Consider the following 19273-nt stretch of genomic DNA (forward strand, 5'->3'; position numbering starts at 1 on the left):
TGATCTATTCCTTCCAAGACTGAAAAAGGATGGCATGGTGCCTAAAGGTGGGGCTCCTGGTGATGTAGTTTCTAGGTTAAGTAATCATTGCAGAATTTGCATGAGATCTTCCGACATTAAAACTGAGAATAAAAACTAATGAGCAACTTCTGGCTCACTTGGTTATCAGGGCATACTAAACTATCTAGTGTATGTTCTGTTTAAAGGCCCAGAAGATGTAACGGGTGAACAAGACAGGGTTTACAAATTTATTTTTTTTTTCCAGATTATGAGAACACTCAGTCCTCCTTTATTGTCATTTAGAAATTCAAGCATGCATTAAGAAATGATATAATGTTTCTCCGGAGTGATATCACAGAAAACAAGACAGACCAAAGACTAACACTGACAAAACCACATAATTATAACATATAGTTACAGCAGTGCAAAGCCATACCATAATTTGATAACGAACAGACCATAGGCACAGTAAAAAAAAAAATTTCTCCAAGTCCCGAGTTGATCGACTCCTGAGTCCCCGATAGCAGGCGGCAAAAGGGAGAAACTCCCTGCCATAAACCTCCGGGCACAATCAACTTGCCGATACCTTGGAAGCAGCTGACCCCAGCCGACACTGAGTCCATCTGTCCGAAAACTCCGAGCTTCCGAGCAGCCAATCTGATACAGCTTCCCGAATGCCATCCTCTGCCGAGCGCTTTCGACCTAGCCCCGGCCGCTGAAACACCCAAAGCCAAGGATATCGGGGCCTTCAGCTCCGGAGATTCCGGTTACCACAAAGTGGCAGCAGTAGCAAAGCAATCATTTCAGAAGTTTTCCAGATGTTCCTCTGTGCTCTCACGTCTATCTCCATCAAATCAGGATTATGCACGGTCCCCTACTTGACAAATAACAGATATTCATCACCAAGTGGCTGCGCGCGCTATCATCGCGCCGCCATCTTCTCCCCCCTCCCGGGAGGAAATTTATTTCATGCAATAAATATTGAGATAGTCAATCCATTTGCCTGGTGGAGAAGAGACATAGCCTAGTAATATGGACAATCCTGAATACCAAAGGAAACTTCAGAGAATTGCTGTTACTCTGAAAATTATGAGACCACGAATCAATGGAATAAAGGAGTATAAACATTAAAATGCATTTGAAAGAAAGCTAGTCTGTATCTGTGGTGTAAACCTATATAATAATTACGTTTTCTCATGCAACAAAAGATTGCTCAGTTATCAATCATTTCTTAACTAACACATTTTTCTTCTGTCAGATTTTTTGGAGCATACAGTCTGGACGTGGTCACTAGTACATCATTCAGTGTGGATGTTGACTCCATCAACAACCCCAATGATCCATTTCTCAAAAATGCCAGGAAACTTGCTGATTTTTCCCTCTTCAATCCGCTGATATTTTTGATTTGTAAGTGGAAATATTTATTTTACGTAAAGGAAGATAAGGGTTTTCTTTTAGATTATGGAAATCACTGATTAGTTGCTGACTCTTTTGTTCTGTTCCATGTTTTGGATTTTCTGCAAATTAGTTGACAAAATACTTTTGTACCCTGGGGTAAGCGCAGTCCTGTTTCTCGTGTACATAGTTTAAGGCAGGAATGTATCTTTCAAGCACAATATCTTCACAAATTACTACTTGTGACCTGGCTTCCTCTTGGCAGAGAATTTCAGAGATACACCATCCTCTAAGAAAATAAATTTCAACACACCTCATTTTGGAAATACTGGCTGCTTATTTTGTAACTATGTCTCCAGGTAGCCCACCCTCTTGGTGCTCTCCTCCCCACATACATTCACCAACCCAACTAGTTGTCTTCTTGCAACACACATCAAAGTTGCTGGTAAAGGCAGCAGGCCAGGCAGCATCTATTGGAAGAGTTTCAGTCGATGTTGCTTGAATTTCCAGCATCTGCAGAGTTCCTGTTGTTAGTTGTCTTCTTTTTGTTTTGTTCATCCCTCTCTTCCACTCCTCTTCCCGGGTTTCATCTGCCATCATTCCCTTCACATCCAGTTCCCCCTATCACCTACTAAGCCTCTATCCCAAACCTTACATACTGCTCCCATTGGCAATCTTTCCTGTCCTGTTGTAGTCTTGATGCAGGGTCTCGACCCAGAACGTTGACTACCACCTTTGCTACCAGAAATTCTGCTTGACCTGCAACAGTTTTCCAGCTTTCTGTTTCTATTCTAGAATTCGGCATTTGCAGCCTCTCTTGTCGTCTATCCCCTTAGAATCTTACGTATTTGAATATGGTCACCCCCTCAATCTTCTGAACACAAAGGAATACAGACCCAAACTGTCTGACACCTATTGACAGAACAACCGTCTCATCCCAGTAAATATCCCAGTGAATCTCTTCTGGACTGCCTCCAGCACTACTTTATGCTTTTTTTTGTGTGTGCAGCATTCCCGATACAGTCTCAACAATACTAGTGCAACTATAACAAAACATCCCTATTTTAAAATTCCAATCCCTTCACGATAAAGACCAGAATGCTGATTGCCTTCTTAACAATTTGTTGCATCTACCTGCTAACTTGCTGTGATTCATGCATCTGAACATCTGGATCCCTTTAAAAAGAAAAATGTGTGATAATTAGGATTAGAGGGGCTCGTATAGCACATGAAAAAATTATGATGATGGATTTGATCTTGGATATTCTAGCAGAGGGTAGCAAAGACATAGTTAAATGACATCTCTCTATAATCCTAAAGTAGCTTATTATATACCAAGTGGATTGGAAACATTGTGCACTATCTACGCATGCTTAGATTCTGCCCAACAGGTGAATCGTAAGGTTGTGGATACAAGTTACACTATAGAGATCTGAACAAATGATCCACACTGACATTTCAGGGCAGCAATGGGAGAGCATGCTGCTGAGAGAAGTGCTGATAAGATGTGAAATTGAGGCTCTATCTGCTGTCCTGGGACGGCAGAGGATCCTATTCTTCCATATGACAACTGGAAACTTCTTTTGGATATTTGGCCAATCTACTTTTGAGGGAGCCCAGCTCATACTTGAATCAGGAGATCTTTTGCTCTGTGCTGTTTGTGGATCCTTGCTGTTTGCTATAACCCTACATTACAATAGGAGCTACATTTCAACAATTGGCAGTGCAGCCCTTGGATACCCAGAGTCTGTGAAAATGCCACTGAATTCAGTCTTTGCTTTTACCTCTCTGGCCCCTCCCCAATCCCATTCATCCTCGAACTAAAACTAATTACTTACTTTGCTTCTCAATTGCTCTTTGTTATTTCTGTTCCATAACCCCACCTACTTTCAAATGAGCAGGTACATGGCTACTCTCAGCAGTAATTTCTATGTTTTTGTATTTTTTTCAGTGCTGTTTCCTCCACTTGTTCCAATCTTGGATAAATTCGGTATCTCCCTCTTGCCAAAAGATGTGAATGACTTTTTCATGAGAGTCATACTAAATATGAAAGAAAAGAGGCAGAAAGGTGTACACAATGTGAGTGTTAAATTGACCTATTTACATTTCTGCAAACATTTTGTCTCTTTCATTCCAAAACACTGACAGTAATTTCGTAACTGAGAAGGAGGTGACTCTAGCAATATTGTTTGACCAAGGAAGGGTGTGGGGGGGCGGGGAGTCCTTGAAAATATGGTGTAATTCTGCAGTTTCTTAAATTTGTCTTTTATGCATGCAATATAAATGTCCAACCTGGCTGCACCTGCAATCACTGTTGAAATTTATTGACCTTCTGCACTGGATAACAGAAGCTTGTGTTTGGACAGTGTTCAAGATTTGCAAGACATGGAATTTGTAGAACACCTATGAAATAGCCTTTTAGAGCAGCTTGTGGTTGAGCCCACTGGGGGAGTGGCAATTCTGGATTATTATGTAATGATCCAGTTTTGATTAGGGAGCTCGGGGTAAAGGAACCCTTAGGAGGCAGTGATCATGATATGATAAAATTCACCCTGCAGTGTGAGAAGTAGAAGCTAAAATTGAATGTATCAGTTTTAAAGTGACGTAAAGGGAATTACTGAGGTATGAGAGGAGCTTGCCAAAGTTGATTGGAAAGGGACATTAGCAGGGATGACAGCAGAGTAGCAATGGCTGGAATTTCTGAGAGCAGCTCATAAGGCGCAGGAAAGATACATCGTAAAGATAAAGTATTCTGAAGGGAGGATGAGGTGACCATGGCTGACAAGGGAAGTCCAAGACAGCACCAAAACAAAAGAGAGAGCATAAAATGTTGCAAAAATTAGTGGGAATGTAGAGGATTGGGAAGCTTTGAAAAACTAACAGGGGGCAATTTAAGAAGCCATAAAGGGAGAAAAGATGAAATATGAAAGTAAGCTAGCTAATAATATAAGAGGATCCAAAAAGTTTTTCTTCAGTTACATAAACAGTAAAACAGAGACAAGATGAAAATAACTCTGGAGAGGTAGTAATTGGCGGGGCGGGGGGGGGGGGAGACATAGAAATGGTGGATTAACTTAAGTATTTTGCATCAATCTTCAGTGTGGAAGACACTAGCAGGATGCCAGAAGTGCAAGAGTGTGAGGGGGCAGAAGTGAGTGCTGTTGCTATTAATAAGGAGATGGTGCTTGTGAAACTGAAAAATCTGAAGGTAGATAAATCATCCGGAAGCCATGGACTAGACCCTAGAGTTCCAAAAGAGGTAGCTGCAGAGATTATGGAGGCATTAATAATATATCAAGAATCACTAGATTCTGGAATTGTTTTGGACTGGAAAATTGTATATGTTACTCCACTCTTTAAGAAGGGAGGGAGGCAGAAGAAAGGAAATTTTAGGCCAGTTAGCCTGACTTCAGCATGTGGAAAGATGTTGGTCTATTATTAGCTGTAAGGTTTCAGGGTACTTGGAGGCACATGATAAAAGAGGACAAAGTTAGCAAGGTTTCCTTAAGGGGAAATCTCGACTGACAAATCTGTTGGAATTCTTTGAGGAAAATTCTTTTGGCCTTTTTTCCTTGGAGCAGCGGAGGATGAGAGGTGACCTGTTAGAGGTGTAGAAGATGAGGAGAGGCATTGATTGTGTGTATAGTCAGAGGCTTTTTCCCAGGGCCGAAATGGCTAGCATGAGAGGGCAAGTTTTAAGGTGCTTGGAAGTAGATACAGAGGAGATGTCAGGGGCAAGTTTTTTTTTACACAGAGCGGTGAATGCGTGGAATGGGCTGCCAGCGATGGTGGTGGAGGCGGATACGATAGGGTCTTTTAAGAGACTCCTGGACAGGTACATGGAGCACAGAAAAATAGAGGGCTATGGGTAACCCCAGCTAATTTCTCAGATCAGGACATGTTTGGCACAGCTTTGTGGGCCGAAGGGACTGTATCGTGCTGTAGGTTTTCCATGTTTCTAAATAACGGGCAGGAAAGACGAAGGAGAATTGGTGGATGTTGTGTACTTTATTTTTAGAAGGCCTTTGACAAGGTGCTGCAAAGGATACTGCTTAACAAGATAAGAGCCCGTGGTATTACAGGAAAGATACTAGCATGGATAAAAGATCGGCTGACTGGTAGGAGTCAAAGAATGGGAATAAATGGGCCTTTTCTGGTTGACTGCTGGTGTGTCGTAAGATTGGTGTTTGGGCCATCCCTTTCAGGTTATATATCGATGACTTGGATGAAAGAATTGATGGCTTTATGGCCAAGTTTTCAGTTGATACAAAGAAGATGGAAAGGCAACTAGAACTGAGGAAGCAGGGTGTCTGCAAAAGGACAACGCATTGGGAGAATTGGCAAAGAAATGGCAGACAGAATATAGTGTAGGGAAGTGCATGGTCATGCAGTTTGGTAGAATGATTAAAGGCATGGATTATCTTCTAAAAGAGAGAAAATTTAAAAATCGGAAGTGCAAAGAAACTTGGGAGTCCTCGTGCAGGATTCCCTAAAGGTTAACTTGCAGGTTGAGTTGGTGGTATGGAGAGCAAATGCAATGTTAGTTTTCATATCAAGAGGACAAAAGTACGGGTGTAATGCAGAGATATTGGTCATACACACTGGAGTATTGTGAGCAATTCTGTGTCCCTTGTCTGAGAAAAGATGTGCTGGCATTGGAGAGGGTCCAGAGGAGATTAATAAATGATCTCAGGAACGAAAGAATTATCTTATGAGGAGCGTTTGATGTCTCTGCGCCTGTATTCACTGGAGTTCAGAAGAATGGGTTCGGGGTGGGGAGATGTCATTGAAACGTATCATATATTGAAAGGCCTGGAGAGTGGATATAGAAAGGATATTTCCTATAGTGGGGGAGTCTAGGACCAGAGGGCGCAGCCTCAGAATAGAGACACGTCCATTCAGAATAGAAATGAGGAAAAATTTCTTCAGTTAAAGGATGGTGAATCTGTGGTATTCATAGCTACAGATGGCTGTACAATAGGAGTCCTTGGGGATATTTAAGGTGGAGGTCGATAGGTCCCTGATTAATCAAGGTGTCAAAGATTAGAGGGAGAAAGGAGTAAGAATGCTGGAGTGTGCATAGCATTTTGAACATCTTGCTTCAAATTGGTTAAGTTGATCCAAGCTGAAGAATCGTGAATTTATTCTATTTTTCCTTATGTGGAGTGTGTGTGTAACTCCACAGCCTATTTCCCAGCCAATTCTGAGGTTATAGGAGAACTTCATTGGACCAACAAATCACTAATTAGAGGTTTGGCTATAAGACAAGTCAAATGAAAGAGTGCTGTCATTGAAGTAAAAAACAGCTTTGAAAATTTTAATGCTGAACTTTTCCATTGTTTGATGAGTAGATAAGTAGGTAAATGGGTAGGTGTGTATATATTTGAAATCCTTAAAGAGGAATTGGGCTATTATTCAACTTCAGATCATTGTCAGGGACATACATATCCAGTTTATAAATGTCAGAAAATGTGCAGAAGTAGCACAGAGCTTTACAAACATGATAAATATAAATTACGGAAAAATTTAAATTTGCATAAATTATACATAACATATACAACAGAATAAACAAACATAAACAACAGTGGATGGCTGAGAGAAATACGGTTGGAGGTAGAATTATGGTTTTCTAGTTCGGCTCAAGAACCTGATATTAATGGGGAGGATTATGATGCGGAATACCACTAGAATCACCAATCACTTCTCAAGGATTGTTGATAAATTAAGTACATGTGGTGGGTGGAACAAAGCAGACAGAAGAGTTGACTCTAATGTGTTAAAGCTGAATGGGCTTCTGCGTTGTGAAAGGCTTTGGCTTGGAATTCCAGGCTTCTTGCTCAACTCTGTAAAGAGTGTGACTGCTACCCATGTCCATTACTGATGGTCCTCTCAATATTGTGAAGGATAGAAAAAATTCCATTGTTGATGTTGGGCTTTTTTGCTTAGAGGCTCTAAAATGAAAGCTGACCTTTCATGTTTCAGACAGATAGGCTTTGAAGGCTAAAGATTGTAGACTCATCAAAGTTGCTGGTGAACGCAGCAGGCCAAGCAGCATCTATAGGAAGAGGCGCAGTCGACGTTTCAGGCCGAGACCCTTCGTCAGGACTAACTGACTGACAAAGGGTCTCGGCCTGAAACGTCGACTGCGCCTCTTCCTATAGATGCTGCTTGGCCTGCTGCGTTCACCAGCAACTTTGATGTGTGTTGCTTGAATTTCCAGCATCTGCAGAATTCCTGTTGTTTAGATTGTAGACTCGTAGGTTTTGTCCTCTCTCCAGAGACACACAAGAGCTGACTTCCAGTGTTAAATGCCATTCTTTTTGGTGGTTAGATTTATAATTGGGCTGGTGGTAGACAAATTATGATGGGTACCCAACATAGGTTTGGAAATCTCTGGAAAACACCCTGTATTTGCAGGGTGATAGAGTTTGCTTAAGATTGTAGTTAGAATTGATGTGAGCTTTGGAGTCCATGTACATGGACTTACAGAAGAGAATTGATAAGGTGTGACGTAACTGGCTCACAAACAGAGTTGAAATCCATGGCATAAAAGAATCATGGATAGCATGGATTGGAAGTTGGCCAAATAGCAGAAATCCGGTGAATGGATGTTTATTTGGACTGGAATAAAGTGGTGTCATCCAGATCCAGTTTGTGATTTTGTTTTCTTCAACTATCTTAATGAAACAGACTTGGGGATTCAAGCTCCAATTCCAAATTTTGCAGATGACACAGAAGTTGTCAATGCTGTGAATCATGAAGAGAAATGGGTTGGAATATGAAACTGAACAGTAGCTTTAAATATGTGAGAGCTAGCACAGACATGACATAGATAGTGGAGGTGTCAACTGTCCTCCTCCTGTAGGCTTCGGCTTGATTCTGTTTTTGGTCCTGCTGGAGACAATAGATTGTTTTTTATCCCCTTTCACACCTTGGATTTTCAGGATCCATACTTAATTCTAAGTGACTTGTCCCTGTGCTCTCTTGGTTGAATCTGACTGTCTGGTTTATTTAAATTTTAGGATCGGGTGGATTTTCTGCACCTGCTGGTTGATTCTCAAGCAACAGCCACTAACTCAGAGCAGCAGAATGATGCCAACAATTCAGCGCATAAAAGTATGGCCAGTACATCTTTGAGCTTTATTTCCTTTTATTCCTGAAGTTGACGCCCCCTTTTCAGTCACCAGCATTCTTTGATTAGTCGACTAGTTTGCATTCTGATAGAAATGGTTGCATGAAAACAATGCAGGGAGTAATCTCTCTGCTACAATTAGCCCCTCCACTGGTGGAAGTTACCTGACCTACAGTCACAGGTCTAGCTGGGAGTTGAGCTGTACAGGAAAGTTTTTGACGTAGTGCTTCTGGGGCTGGAATTGCAGTGAGCACTTTCAACATTTAAACCGTTCGCGTGCTGATTAGCTTTTATTGTTCTGATCATTAAAGACCAGAAAAGTTGTGATTTACCCCAGCATTGGAATGCACATTTGATGTCACTTCACTTGTAATCGCCTCTCAGAGAACATCAGTCTGTAATCTCAGTGATTTAGAAAGGAATCCTCAAAAGAGTTTAAACAATGTGGCTCTGAAATTAAACAACTAAGTAGAAAATTGGATTCTATTCAGGAAACCTTAACTGAGCACGATAAACAAATAAAAGAGAATGAAGCAATCCTGTCAATTCTGGATGAGAAAATGGACGACTTGCAAAAGCGTTATGAAAAACAATCCAAGGTTAACGATGAACTAAAACAGAAGATTACTGATTTAGAAAACAGAAGTAGAAGGAATAATGTACGAATTCTTGGTCTGGAAGCGTTAACTGAAGGTCATCATCCTACGGAATTGTTTGCAAACTTTCTGGTTCAGTTCCTTCCTGATATTTTAAAATCGACACCAATGATCGACCGAGTGCACAGAGTACCTGGGAACAGAATGTTTGCAAGCAAACCTCGTTCAGTAATAATCTCTTTTCATGAGTTTCAAACAAAGGACCGTATAATTCGTGAATCTCGTCGGAAAGGTATGATTGATTATAATGGTAAGAAGATTAGAATTCTTGAAGATTTCTCGGCAGAGATTATGAGAGAACGTGCTAAATTTAAAAGCGTTATGTCAGAGCTCTACAACAAGGATTTTAAACCTTCTCTACGGTATCTGGCGAAGCTCAGAATTAGATTGCAGGATGGATCGCAGGAATGGTTCCGTTCGAGTCTCCAGGCCCAGAAATTTTTAGAGTCAGTAAAGTGATTGCTTATTATTTGTTACGCGAATAACTGTCTATTTTACCTTTGCTAAACTTTGTACTTAACTCTTTCTTTATGAACTTTTTAAGGCTTTATTTTGAGAATATGATTTTAATGTGCTAAAACTTTGCTAAGTTTAAAAGTGTCATGTTAGAGCTGTTTAACAAAAAGTTGCATGAATAATTGTGTATTTTGCCTCTGGCATATCTTGTAGTCAATTCTCTTTTTTGAACCTTTTAAGGTTTAACTTTGAGAATAAGATTTTAATGAGCTAATTTTCTGTGTGTCCATATTATTTTATATTATACTTTTCTAGAGTTGATATCAGAATTAACTGTTTCTTTATCCTCTGTTGTTCTGACTAGGTTGGAATATTTCTCACTTTGAAATTTATTTGGAGCTAAGCCAGCAGGGGGGATGTTGCTATTAGTTGTAGGCATCGATTTTTTTTGGTCAATTTTCTCTCTTTGGGAGGGGGGAAGGTGTTTGGGTTTTTTTCTTGGAAGCTGTTTGGGATTCTTATTCAAGCCTGTTGTTTGGTTTCCTTATCTCATAGGTCATTGTTTAGTTTTATCAATCTTAAGGATTATCCTTTTAACTTTTCTTTTAAATAATAATAAAATGGATTATAATATTAATGTACTTAGTCTTAACATGAAAGGATTAAATCACGCTTTGAAACGAAATAAGATTTTTACCTATATTAAAAAAACTTAAGGTCCCAATTATTTTTTTTTACAAGAAACCCACGTACGCAATTCTGATAACTCACACCTTTTTAGCCGATGAAAGAGATTCACTTTCATTCTTGTTTTCAGGCCAAATCTAAAGGAATTTTGATTTTTATAGAAAATACTGTTCCCTTCGTTCAACACAAGGTTGTTTCTGATACTAATGGGTGACTTGTTATAGTATCAGGGAAATTAGAGAATAAGTTGTTAGTATTTGCTAATGTTTATGCTCCAAATATAGACAATCCAGGATTCTTTGAGTGTTTTTTTTTGTTTCTGCCTGATCTGGGTTTGTACTCATTGGTGGTGGCAGGAGACTTTAATTGCTGGTTAGATCCAGTTTTAGATCGGTCTTCTCTTAAACCAGTGACACTTAATAATAAATCAGCTTTGTTTATTCATTCACTTCTAATGAAATGAGGTATTGTTGATATATGACATTTCTTAAACCCAGCAGATACAGAATGCTCATTTTTCTCTCATGTTCATCATGGGTATTCCAGAATTGACTGTTTTTTATTGATAACCAAATGATTCCATTAGTTTGATCTTGTGAATATAAAGAGATAGTGATTTCTGACAATGCTCCTGTGGTTTTATCCATAAATCTTCCTGGTTTTCCTCAGACAAACAGATTCTGGCATTTTAATTTAACTTCGTTATCTGACAGGGATTTCTTAAAGTTCTTGGATGGGCAAATTACTCTTTTTTGAAGAGAATATAGTGGAGGAGACTTCTAGCCTCGTCATATGGGCTGCCTTTAAAGCATATATTAGAGGACAAATCATTTCTCATACTGCAAGTGTTAAGAAAAAAGCTAATAAAGAGAGAATTAATTTAGCCAATCAGCTGAAACAATTAGATGAAGAATACACTTTGACTTCAGATCCTGTTTTATGTAAAAGATGGGTTGAAATTAAAACTAAATATGATTTTTTTTATTAACATACCCTATTGAAACTCAACCGCTAAAAGGATAAAAGTCAATTTTATATTCATGGAGATAAAACAGGTAAATTGTTGGCTAACCAAATTAAAACTAATTTAATCTAATCTATATGAATATAGGATAAGGAGTTCGTTAATGTGATTCAATACACTGTATCTGGTATTGTATTTTTTCTTTTGTTTTATAATATGTATTCTTTTGGCCTCTGTATCCTTCTATATAGAAATCAATAAAAATATTGAAAAGGAAAGAAAGAGCCACATATAATAACGGCTCTTTATTAAATATGACACATATTGGGAAGACATGCCTAGAAATTCCATTCAACCCATTAGTAAGCGTTAGATAGACTTGGCATTGGGTGCCAGTGACTACTTTGCTCCTTGCCTGCAGCTGAAGTTTTCAGCAGAAGTTTGATTAAGCATTTAAATGCTGTTTCCTCCTTTCCAAGGTAAGTAGATAGGCAACCACAAGTGAGAAGAGCCTGTGGTGTAGTCCATGGGTATTGGGAAGGGGAGAGGGACAAAGATGCACTAGAACCCATAATTTGGCGGAATCATGAATGGAAGACTGGCATTGAAGACTTGGGTGGGAAGAGACTTGGAATAGTGAGATCTGAGGACTGGGGTAGAAATTGACACTGGCTTGGAAAGGTGGGAATAGGAGGAGGTGGAGAGTGGCATGATTGTCCAAAATGAATGGGAAAATTGTACAGTCATGGGAGCTACAGTTTAGGGATTTTTAGATGGCAACTGGAAAGAAGAGGAGAGTTGTGGAGATGTTCAATGCAGTATGTCTGAGCTCTCCCAAGGAAAAAGGTAAGTAGTCTATCTATTTAGAGTTTATATGTTGAAAGTGTTCACTGCAACTCCAGTTCCATAAACACACAAGTATGTCTACAATTTTGATGGACTGTTCAGCTCCCAACTAGATCTGTGACTGTAGGTCAGACGACTTCTATCTGTGGAAGGGCTAATTTTACATAACAAGTATCTAATTTGGCACTGCTAGGAAGACTAAATTGTGTAAGGAATTCTAAACACTGTACTCTCCCAGAATAATGTGACCCAAGCTCTCCTGCAATGCTGCGAAAGGATATAGTTGTTTCCTTTTGGAGCAACGTAGAAGATTTGTACTTGAGATGAGAGCTGAAAATTCAGTTGCTGATAAAATAGCCTTTTAAGAACCAAGAGTTAAAGGGAGTATTTAAAAACTATCCCGTTAAATTTTGTTTTAAAATGAGATTTGGAGAATAAATTCTGGCTCTCCCCCTTTTCTGCAGCTCTTACTGACTCGGAGATTATGGCACAGTGCATCACTTTTGTCTTTGCTGGGTATGAGACTACCAGTAACACGCTTTCATACTTGGGATACAATCTGGCCATGCATCCAGATGTGCAGAAGAAATTGCAGCAGGAAATAGATGAGGCTTTTCCTAACCAAGTGAGTCCTTGAGAGAAAAAGACTTGTTCATCAGTACCTTTTTTTTAATTACTATAAAGTCCCCCAGCACTTTCTGGCCATTAAGTTTCAACATTTCTGAAATGGAGCCATTGTTACAAGGTCTTAAGAGCAGAATAAACAGCAGCATGAATAGTGCAATCAGCTCCTCCTGTCTGCTTCATTCAATAAGGTCATGGATAATCTAATTTCGATTCACACACTTCCTTACTTTCTCAAACTATCCCCATTCCCTTGCAGTTTAAATCTTTGTCAAATTCTGCCTTGAACATGCTCAGTTTCTTCATCTTCAGAGCTCTCTTGGTTAGAGAACTTAAGAGGTTCATGGCTGCTTGAGGGAAGATGTACTTTTCCTCCTCCACATCCTCCTCTCTCCCTTAAATATCTGACCCCTTATTCTGAAAAAATGCCCCCTGGGTTTAGCTTGGCAAAACATAATCCCCTCAGAATCCTGTATGTTTCTAAAAGGCCACTCCTTATACTTTTTGTGTATATATGTCTATGCTCCAGTCAGCTCAAGTTTCATCTAACTGCTTCATCCAAGGAAACACTTTTGTGAAATGGCTGTGCACTAGCACTGTGGTACTGTCTATGAAGACCAAAAATGTATGCTGTACTGCAGATGTTGTCTCAGCAGTGCCCCATGGATTTCGTGACAATGAGCTACTATTTTATACTAAAAATTCTAATAGCCTTCCTAATTAGTTGCTATATCCTACATGCATCAGGGCTCCCAGATTATTTCGCAATGTAACGTTTAGTCATCACATTCTTTTTAATTAACAATTGATTTTTCCATTCTTACACATTATACTCCAGTTCTCATTTTCTTGTCTGTTTAAATAATCTATCTATATCCTGTTGTGTGCTGTTTGTGTTCTTCTAATTACTTGTTGGACTGCAGGACAGATGAAAGATCTCGATCCAAAATGTCAAATGTCCTTTTCCCTCCAAAGATGCCAACTGCCCTGCTGAGTTCCTCCAGTGCTTTGTGTGTTGCTTCACATTCCAGCATCTTCCATTTCTTATATCACCTTTTCTAATGGAGCTCATTAGGACTAGAGGAATTGTTGGCGTCTGCTCTATTAGTTTCGATCTGTGGTCTTCTCTGCAAGTGGAAATATTTTCACTAACAATGCACAGTAGGAAGTACATATTTCCTGCTCTATGACAAAATATTTTATCACTTAGTGATGTCAATACCCATCTCCCATCTGTATTAATGTCCTGTTGTTAAGAGTGTTTTTGTGTGTGAAGGCTCCGCCCACGTATGATGGTGTGATGCATCTGGAGTACCTGGAAATGGTGATATCTGAAACACTGAGGTTATACCCTCCTGTATCCCGTTTGGATAGAGTCTGCAAGAAAGATGTCAAACTCAATGGAGTGACAATTCCAAAGGACACTGTAGTTGTGGTGCCTGCTTACGTCTTGCACCGTGATCCAAAGTACTGGGAAGAACCTGAAGAATTCAGACCTGAGAGGTACATGTTAATTGTGTTTCTTTTCACCAGTACCAATGATCTTTCCCCAACCTGCCATGACAACCAGATCTCCATTTGTGGGTTTTGCTGTAGCTTTTTTAAAAAATGGCAATTTCCTAATTAGTACATAAATAGGTATTTAGGCAGATAACCAAAAGCTGGGTCAAATCAATTTTAAGGAGTGCCTTTATGTCAATGGAACTAATTTGTCTTCCATTGAAATGTAAAGTGTTACTGCCATTATGTAGCATACACTGACACTAGCCACAGGGATGAATCTGTAATGTGAAACCCTGGCATTTTTCACAGAGCTCTTTTGTTATTATCTTGAAGCCACATTTTCAGTTTACATTTGAGGTTGAGGAGAGGCTGGTTCCCTGATGGTTCTGAAAATAAATGAAGATTGCTCCCTGGAAATCAGAATGTGGCTGGTAAATTAAGTTGCTGCTACAACCTAAAGCATTTGTTCATTTGCTAACCTACTTTTCATACTCTAATATAGATTGTGATCTCATGGGTATGTTTCAGACTTTAATTATCCTTTTAGGTCTTTGGCGTTGTGTGTGAATGACTTGCTTGGATTGAAGTGGATGATGAGGCTGATGTAGGAACCATGGGTTTTGCCATAGGTTGAGCTGAAAGTTTTTAGTGGGCCAAGTGGGAAGGTAACATGGAAGTTGGTGTGTGTTTCTTCTGCTCTTTACAATGGCCAATTGGCTGTTCCTGACAAAGAGATACAAGGTTCTAAATTCCATCCCAATTTCTCCTCCATTCTGAGCTTTCCCCAGACAGGGATTCTCACAAAAAACATGTCCGAGGAACTCGCAAGTCTAGTTGGTGAGGATGTTACATTGTTCTTTGAGGGGGCTTTGAATTTGTCCCTCTGTCCACTTCATAACCACTTGCTATGAAGGACCTTGGAGCAGATCATTTCATGTCTGTACAGATCCAGGGAAGCAAGAGTAGAACCAGAGGGAGGTGATGAGCAGGTAAGGAGAAGGGATGAGAGGGTAATCGGAATGAGGAATAGAAAAAGAGATGAGGGGAGAGGAGGGGGTTTCCCTCCTTTTTGCCATTCTTCCATGGCAAGAAGAATGCCATGGAAGAATGGCATTCCTATTAGATTCCTTCTTCTTTCACCTCTTCCACCAATCACCTCTTAGCTTCTTAATTCAAATTACCTCCCTGACCTAGCTAGCGTCTTCCTCACCTGGTCTCAGATATCACCTGCCAGCTTGTACTCCTTTCTCTTCTCCCACATTCTTCTTCTGGCTTTTGCCCTCTTCCTTTTCCATCCTGATGAAGGGTTGTGGCCCAGACATCAATTGTTAATTCCCCTTTCTCGATGCTGCATGACTTGCTGCGATCTTCCAGCATTTTGTGTGCCTCCATCATGTTCCTCAAGCTTTCAGGCTGCATAGCATCATTTCCCTCTGGAGTGCATGTAATGTGCAGATTGGCACACATATGCAACAATCAGTCCTGTTGCCTCATAGTTCCAGGAACCCAGGCTTCATCCTTCAGGGGTTTGCTCTTGCTCTCCACGTCTCTATGCATTTCCTCCATGTGTACTAATTTTCTTCCTCCATCTCAAAAGACTTGATCCAAAATAATTGGCCACTACAAAGTATTCTCAATGTACATTATCAGCCAAAAAAATAATTAAAGGTGCATTGATGAGCCTGTGAGGGAATGTACTACAAGAGTACAGAGAAATTGGGACAAGAGGGAATAACACTAATGGGATTGAAATTCAAGGTTCAATGTACAGTACATTTATTGTTAAAGTTCATTTATGTACCATATACTATCCTGAGATTCATTTTCTTACAGATATTTATAGTAGAACAAAGAAATACAATAGATTCAGTGAAGAACTACATGAAAGGACAGACAAGCAACCAGTGTAAACCGTGCAAATACAAAAAAAGCAGGCACAAATAACTGAATAAATAAGTAGACAGAAAGATAGATAAATAGATAAATAATACTCCGAACATGAGTTGTTGGGTCCTTGAAAGTGAGTCCATAGGTTGTGTTCAGTGAAGGCAGTGAAGAGATTACTTCCTTTGAATGGTCTGAGTGGCCTCCTTCTCCCTGGGACACAGCAAATGGGATGCAAATGTTGGCTTTGTTCCAGAATCCAACCCAGACCCCTAGAGATGTGAGGCAGCAACACAAACTTCTGTACTGCTGTGCCACCTGTAGTGAAGCTCCACTTTGGTGGGAACTTTTCCTGGAGAGGAGGCACAAGATTGCAGTAAGGAAGATTGAAGAAGTGGGTTATTTTATGTCATAGTCTTGCCTGACCCCCAGCCTGCACTGGAATCAGGTCATAATTAGAATTTCAGTCAACATCACCATGCATCAAATGTAAATCTGCAATTTCAAAAGCATCAGATTTAGTCGCCTGCTGTTCTCTTGTTGACTGTGCCAAAATTTTTCAGTCTGACCTTGAGTTCCATCTGGATTAGTGCTTGATGCCTGTGTAACTGCAACTCAAGCTGGAATTGTAAGTTAATGAGACTAGGTGGTTGCAGTTTTTCGGTGTTGTATTTCACATCTTTCTCTTCTAACCAACATGACAATGATGTGTTTCTGCCCTTGTAATTAGGTTCAGTAAAGAGGAGAGTATGTCTCGGAATCCTTCCACCTTCCTGCCATTTGGGATGGGTCCTCGAAACTGCATTGGGATGCGGTTTGCTCAACTTATGATGAAGGTCATCGTAGTTTTACTCCTGCAGCGGCTGACTCTTGTGCCATGTGACGAGACACCAGTGAGTATTGCATAATAGAGGAATTGCTTGAAAAAGTGGTTCAAGTATTGCATTAAAATGTGGGCTTTTTGTGATGGTGGGTAGGTGGGGATAGTGGTTTTGGATAATAGTGGACAAGAAGGATACTGAGATGAAATTTAAGTCATTCATCTCTAGTGAAACTCTTAATTTAACATCACCATTGTTGTTTCTTTTCTAGATCCCATTGGAAATAGATGTGAAAGGACCCTTGCATCCAAAAAAACCAATAATTCTGAAATTTGTGCCACGAATAGATACTGATTCAAAGGAATAAAACTGAAGAATTATTAGCAGCTATGAAATATTTGGAGTATGTATATCTCAAACTACTGAAATTATCTTCTTTCCTAACACTTTAAAGCAAAATATATACAAACGTAATGCGCTTTTAAATATATGTAGTATAGTTAAGTAAAGCTAAGCATCCAAACACCATTTTGTTGTTGAGGCTGAATATTGAGGAAAATGCTAATGTTCACAGGAATGCTATTACTGTGATTGTTCCATTAATTATTGCTGATGGTTGAATAGAATTTCGCATAAAATGTTTAAAAATTTCAAAATTGAAATGAATCATCTCTGAAACTTCTAAAACTATTTTTATGCTTAAACTTTTTCTGTAAAAACTGTATCAGTTAATACTTGGCAAACTAATTTTTGATTATAAGTAAATAAAATTAAATATAAAAATGGTCATGCATTGCGTTCTGTTTTGAATGCTTTTGTCTCTTTAACTTGAGTAATAAGCTTGCTTATCGAACTTGGGTTGTCCGTTCACTGATGAACAACTATCCACCAGCAAAATAAAATGTGGCAGATAAAGAAAATCTAGAATAAAAATAAGATACTGCATAGTATCAGTGGGTTGGGTAGTGTCTGTAGAAAGAGGAGCAGAACTCATGTTTGTTAATCTTTTATTAGAACCAGGTTCTGAAAAATAAACATTGATATCTCTGATGTGGTTGGAGTGAAGGCTGATGGGAAGGTCAGGCTCACTCCGAGAAACATAGAAAACATTCAGCACAATCCAGGCCATTCAGCCTACAAAGCTTTGCCGAACATGTCCTTACCTTAGAACTACCTAGGCGGACTTCCGGGGTCGAGTATGGAGTGAGTCGGTGCGTGTGACTGTGGCTCCCGACTTTTATCAAAAATCTACCTGTTTATCTTTGCCGTGTGCTTGAGATAACTGAATATTTACCATTGTGAACAACACGGGACATAGCTGGACATTGAAATGGCAAGTAGAATGTACCTTCGAAGTAAAACTGGGGAAAAAGATAGCGAAGCCTCGAGCAAGAAGGCTGATGTTACAGTAATGGCGCCGTTGCACGCTGCTGGAGCTGGACCCGGACCTGCGTTACCCGATGACTTGGAGAGGCTTCGTTTAGTACTTATTTCTGACATGACGCAAGCAGTGCATTCTGCCCTAAAAAGGGAACTTGAAGATGCTTTATCACCAGTGACTGCTACCATGGAACAAATTATGTCTTCTTACGAGTCGCACGACGAATGCATTCGTGGGGTTGAAGACGGCCTGAATGATTACAGCGACCGACTGGTGAGCGCCGAAGCCGCCATTGCAGCGTTGCAGAGCGAAAACGCATTCCTGAAGGGAAAGCTTGATGACCCGGAAAATCGGTTGCAGAGATCCAAATTGAGAGTGGTCGGCATTCCTGAAAATTTGGAAGGTTTGGACTCTGTTAAATTTATGACCGAGTTTTTTGACAAAGTGCTGGGGACAAATTTTTTCCCAAGTCCTCTCGTACTTTTGCGTGCTCACCGAATCGGACATAAACCATCTGGTGTCTCTGGAGCCAAGCAAACGAGACCAAGAACGTAAACAACGTTCCTGGTTTGCTTTCACTCCTTTCAAGATAAGCAACACATCATCAATAGACGGAAGCAGGAGCTGTATTTCCGCGGACACCGCGTGTTTTTTTATGAAGATTTTAGTGCGGAGCTGGGTAAAAAACGAGCAGCTTTCAAGGAGGTGAAATCCCTGCTTTACGGGAAAGGGGTCAGGTTTGGCCTCTTGTATCCTGCCCAGCTCCGGGTCATGCATGAAGGTAAAAAGCATTATTTCCATACACCAGAGACGGCCAAAGAGTTTTACCATTCGCGCTGGGAAGAAGAAGAATGAGAAGAGCAATGATTTTTTTTTTAGGTTATTCATGCAGCATTGAAGGGGCCTCATGCCGAGGCAAACTGT

General features: G+C 40.0%; 1 protein-coding gene across 1 annotated transcript in view; it reads left to right on the top strand.

Moving 5' to 3' along the window:
• Positions 1-17730, top strand: part of LOC134351976 (cytochrome P450 3A24-like) — a 40700-nt gene extending 22970 nt beyond the window's left edge. The window contains exons 7-13 of the mRNA XM_063058958.1: positions 1259-1407; positions 3347-3474; positions 8418-8511; positions 12601-12761; positions 14037-14263; positions 16878-17040; positions 17240-17730. Of these exons, the coding sequence (XP_062915028.1) occupies positions 1259-1407; positions 3347-3474; positions 8418-8511; positions 12601-12761; positions 14037-14263; positions 16878-17040; positions 17240-17335 (1018 nt within the window). The 3' untranslated portion in view covers positions 17336-17730. The remainder of the gene's footprint in view (positions 1-1258; positions 1408-3346; positions 3475-8417; positions 8512-12600; positions 12762-14036; positions 14264-16877; positions 17041-17239) is intronic.
• The last annotated feature ends 1543 nt before the right edge of the window (positions 17731-19273 follow it).

The sequence above is a fragment of the Mobula hypostoma genome, chromosome 9, assembly GCF_963921235.1.
Source record: "Mobula hypostoma chromosome 9, sMobHyp1.1, whole genome shotgun sequence".
Lineage (NCBI taxonomy): Eukaryota > Metazoa > Chordata > Chondrichthyes > Myliobatiformes > Myliobatidae > Mobula > Mobula hypostoma.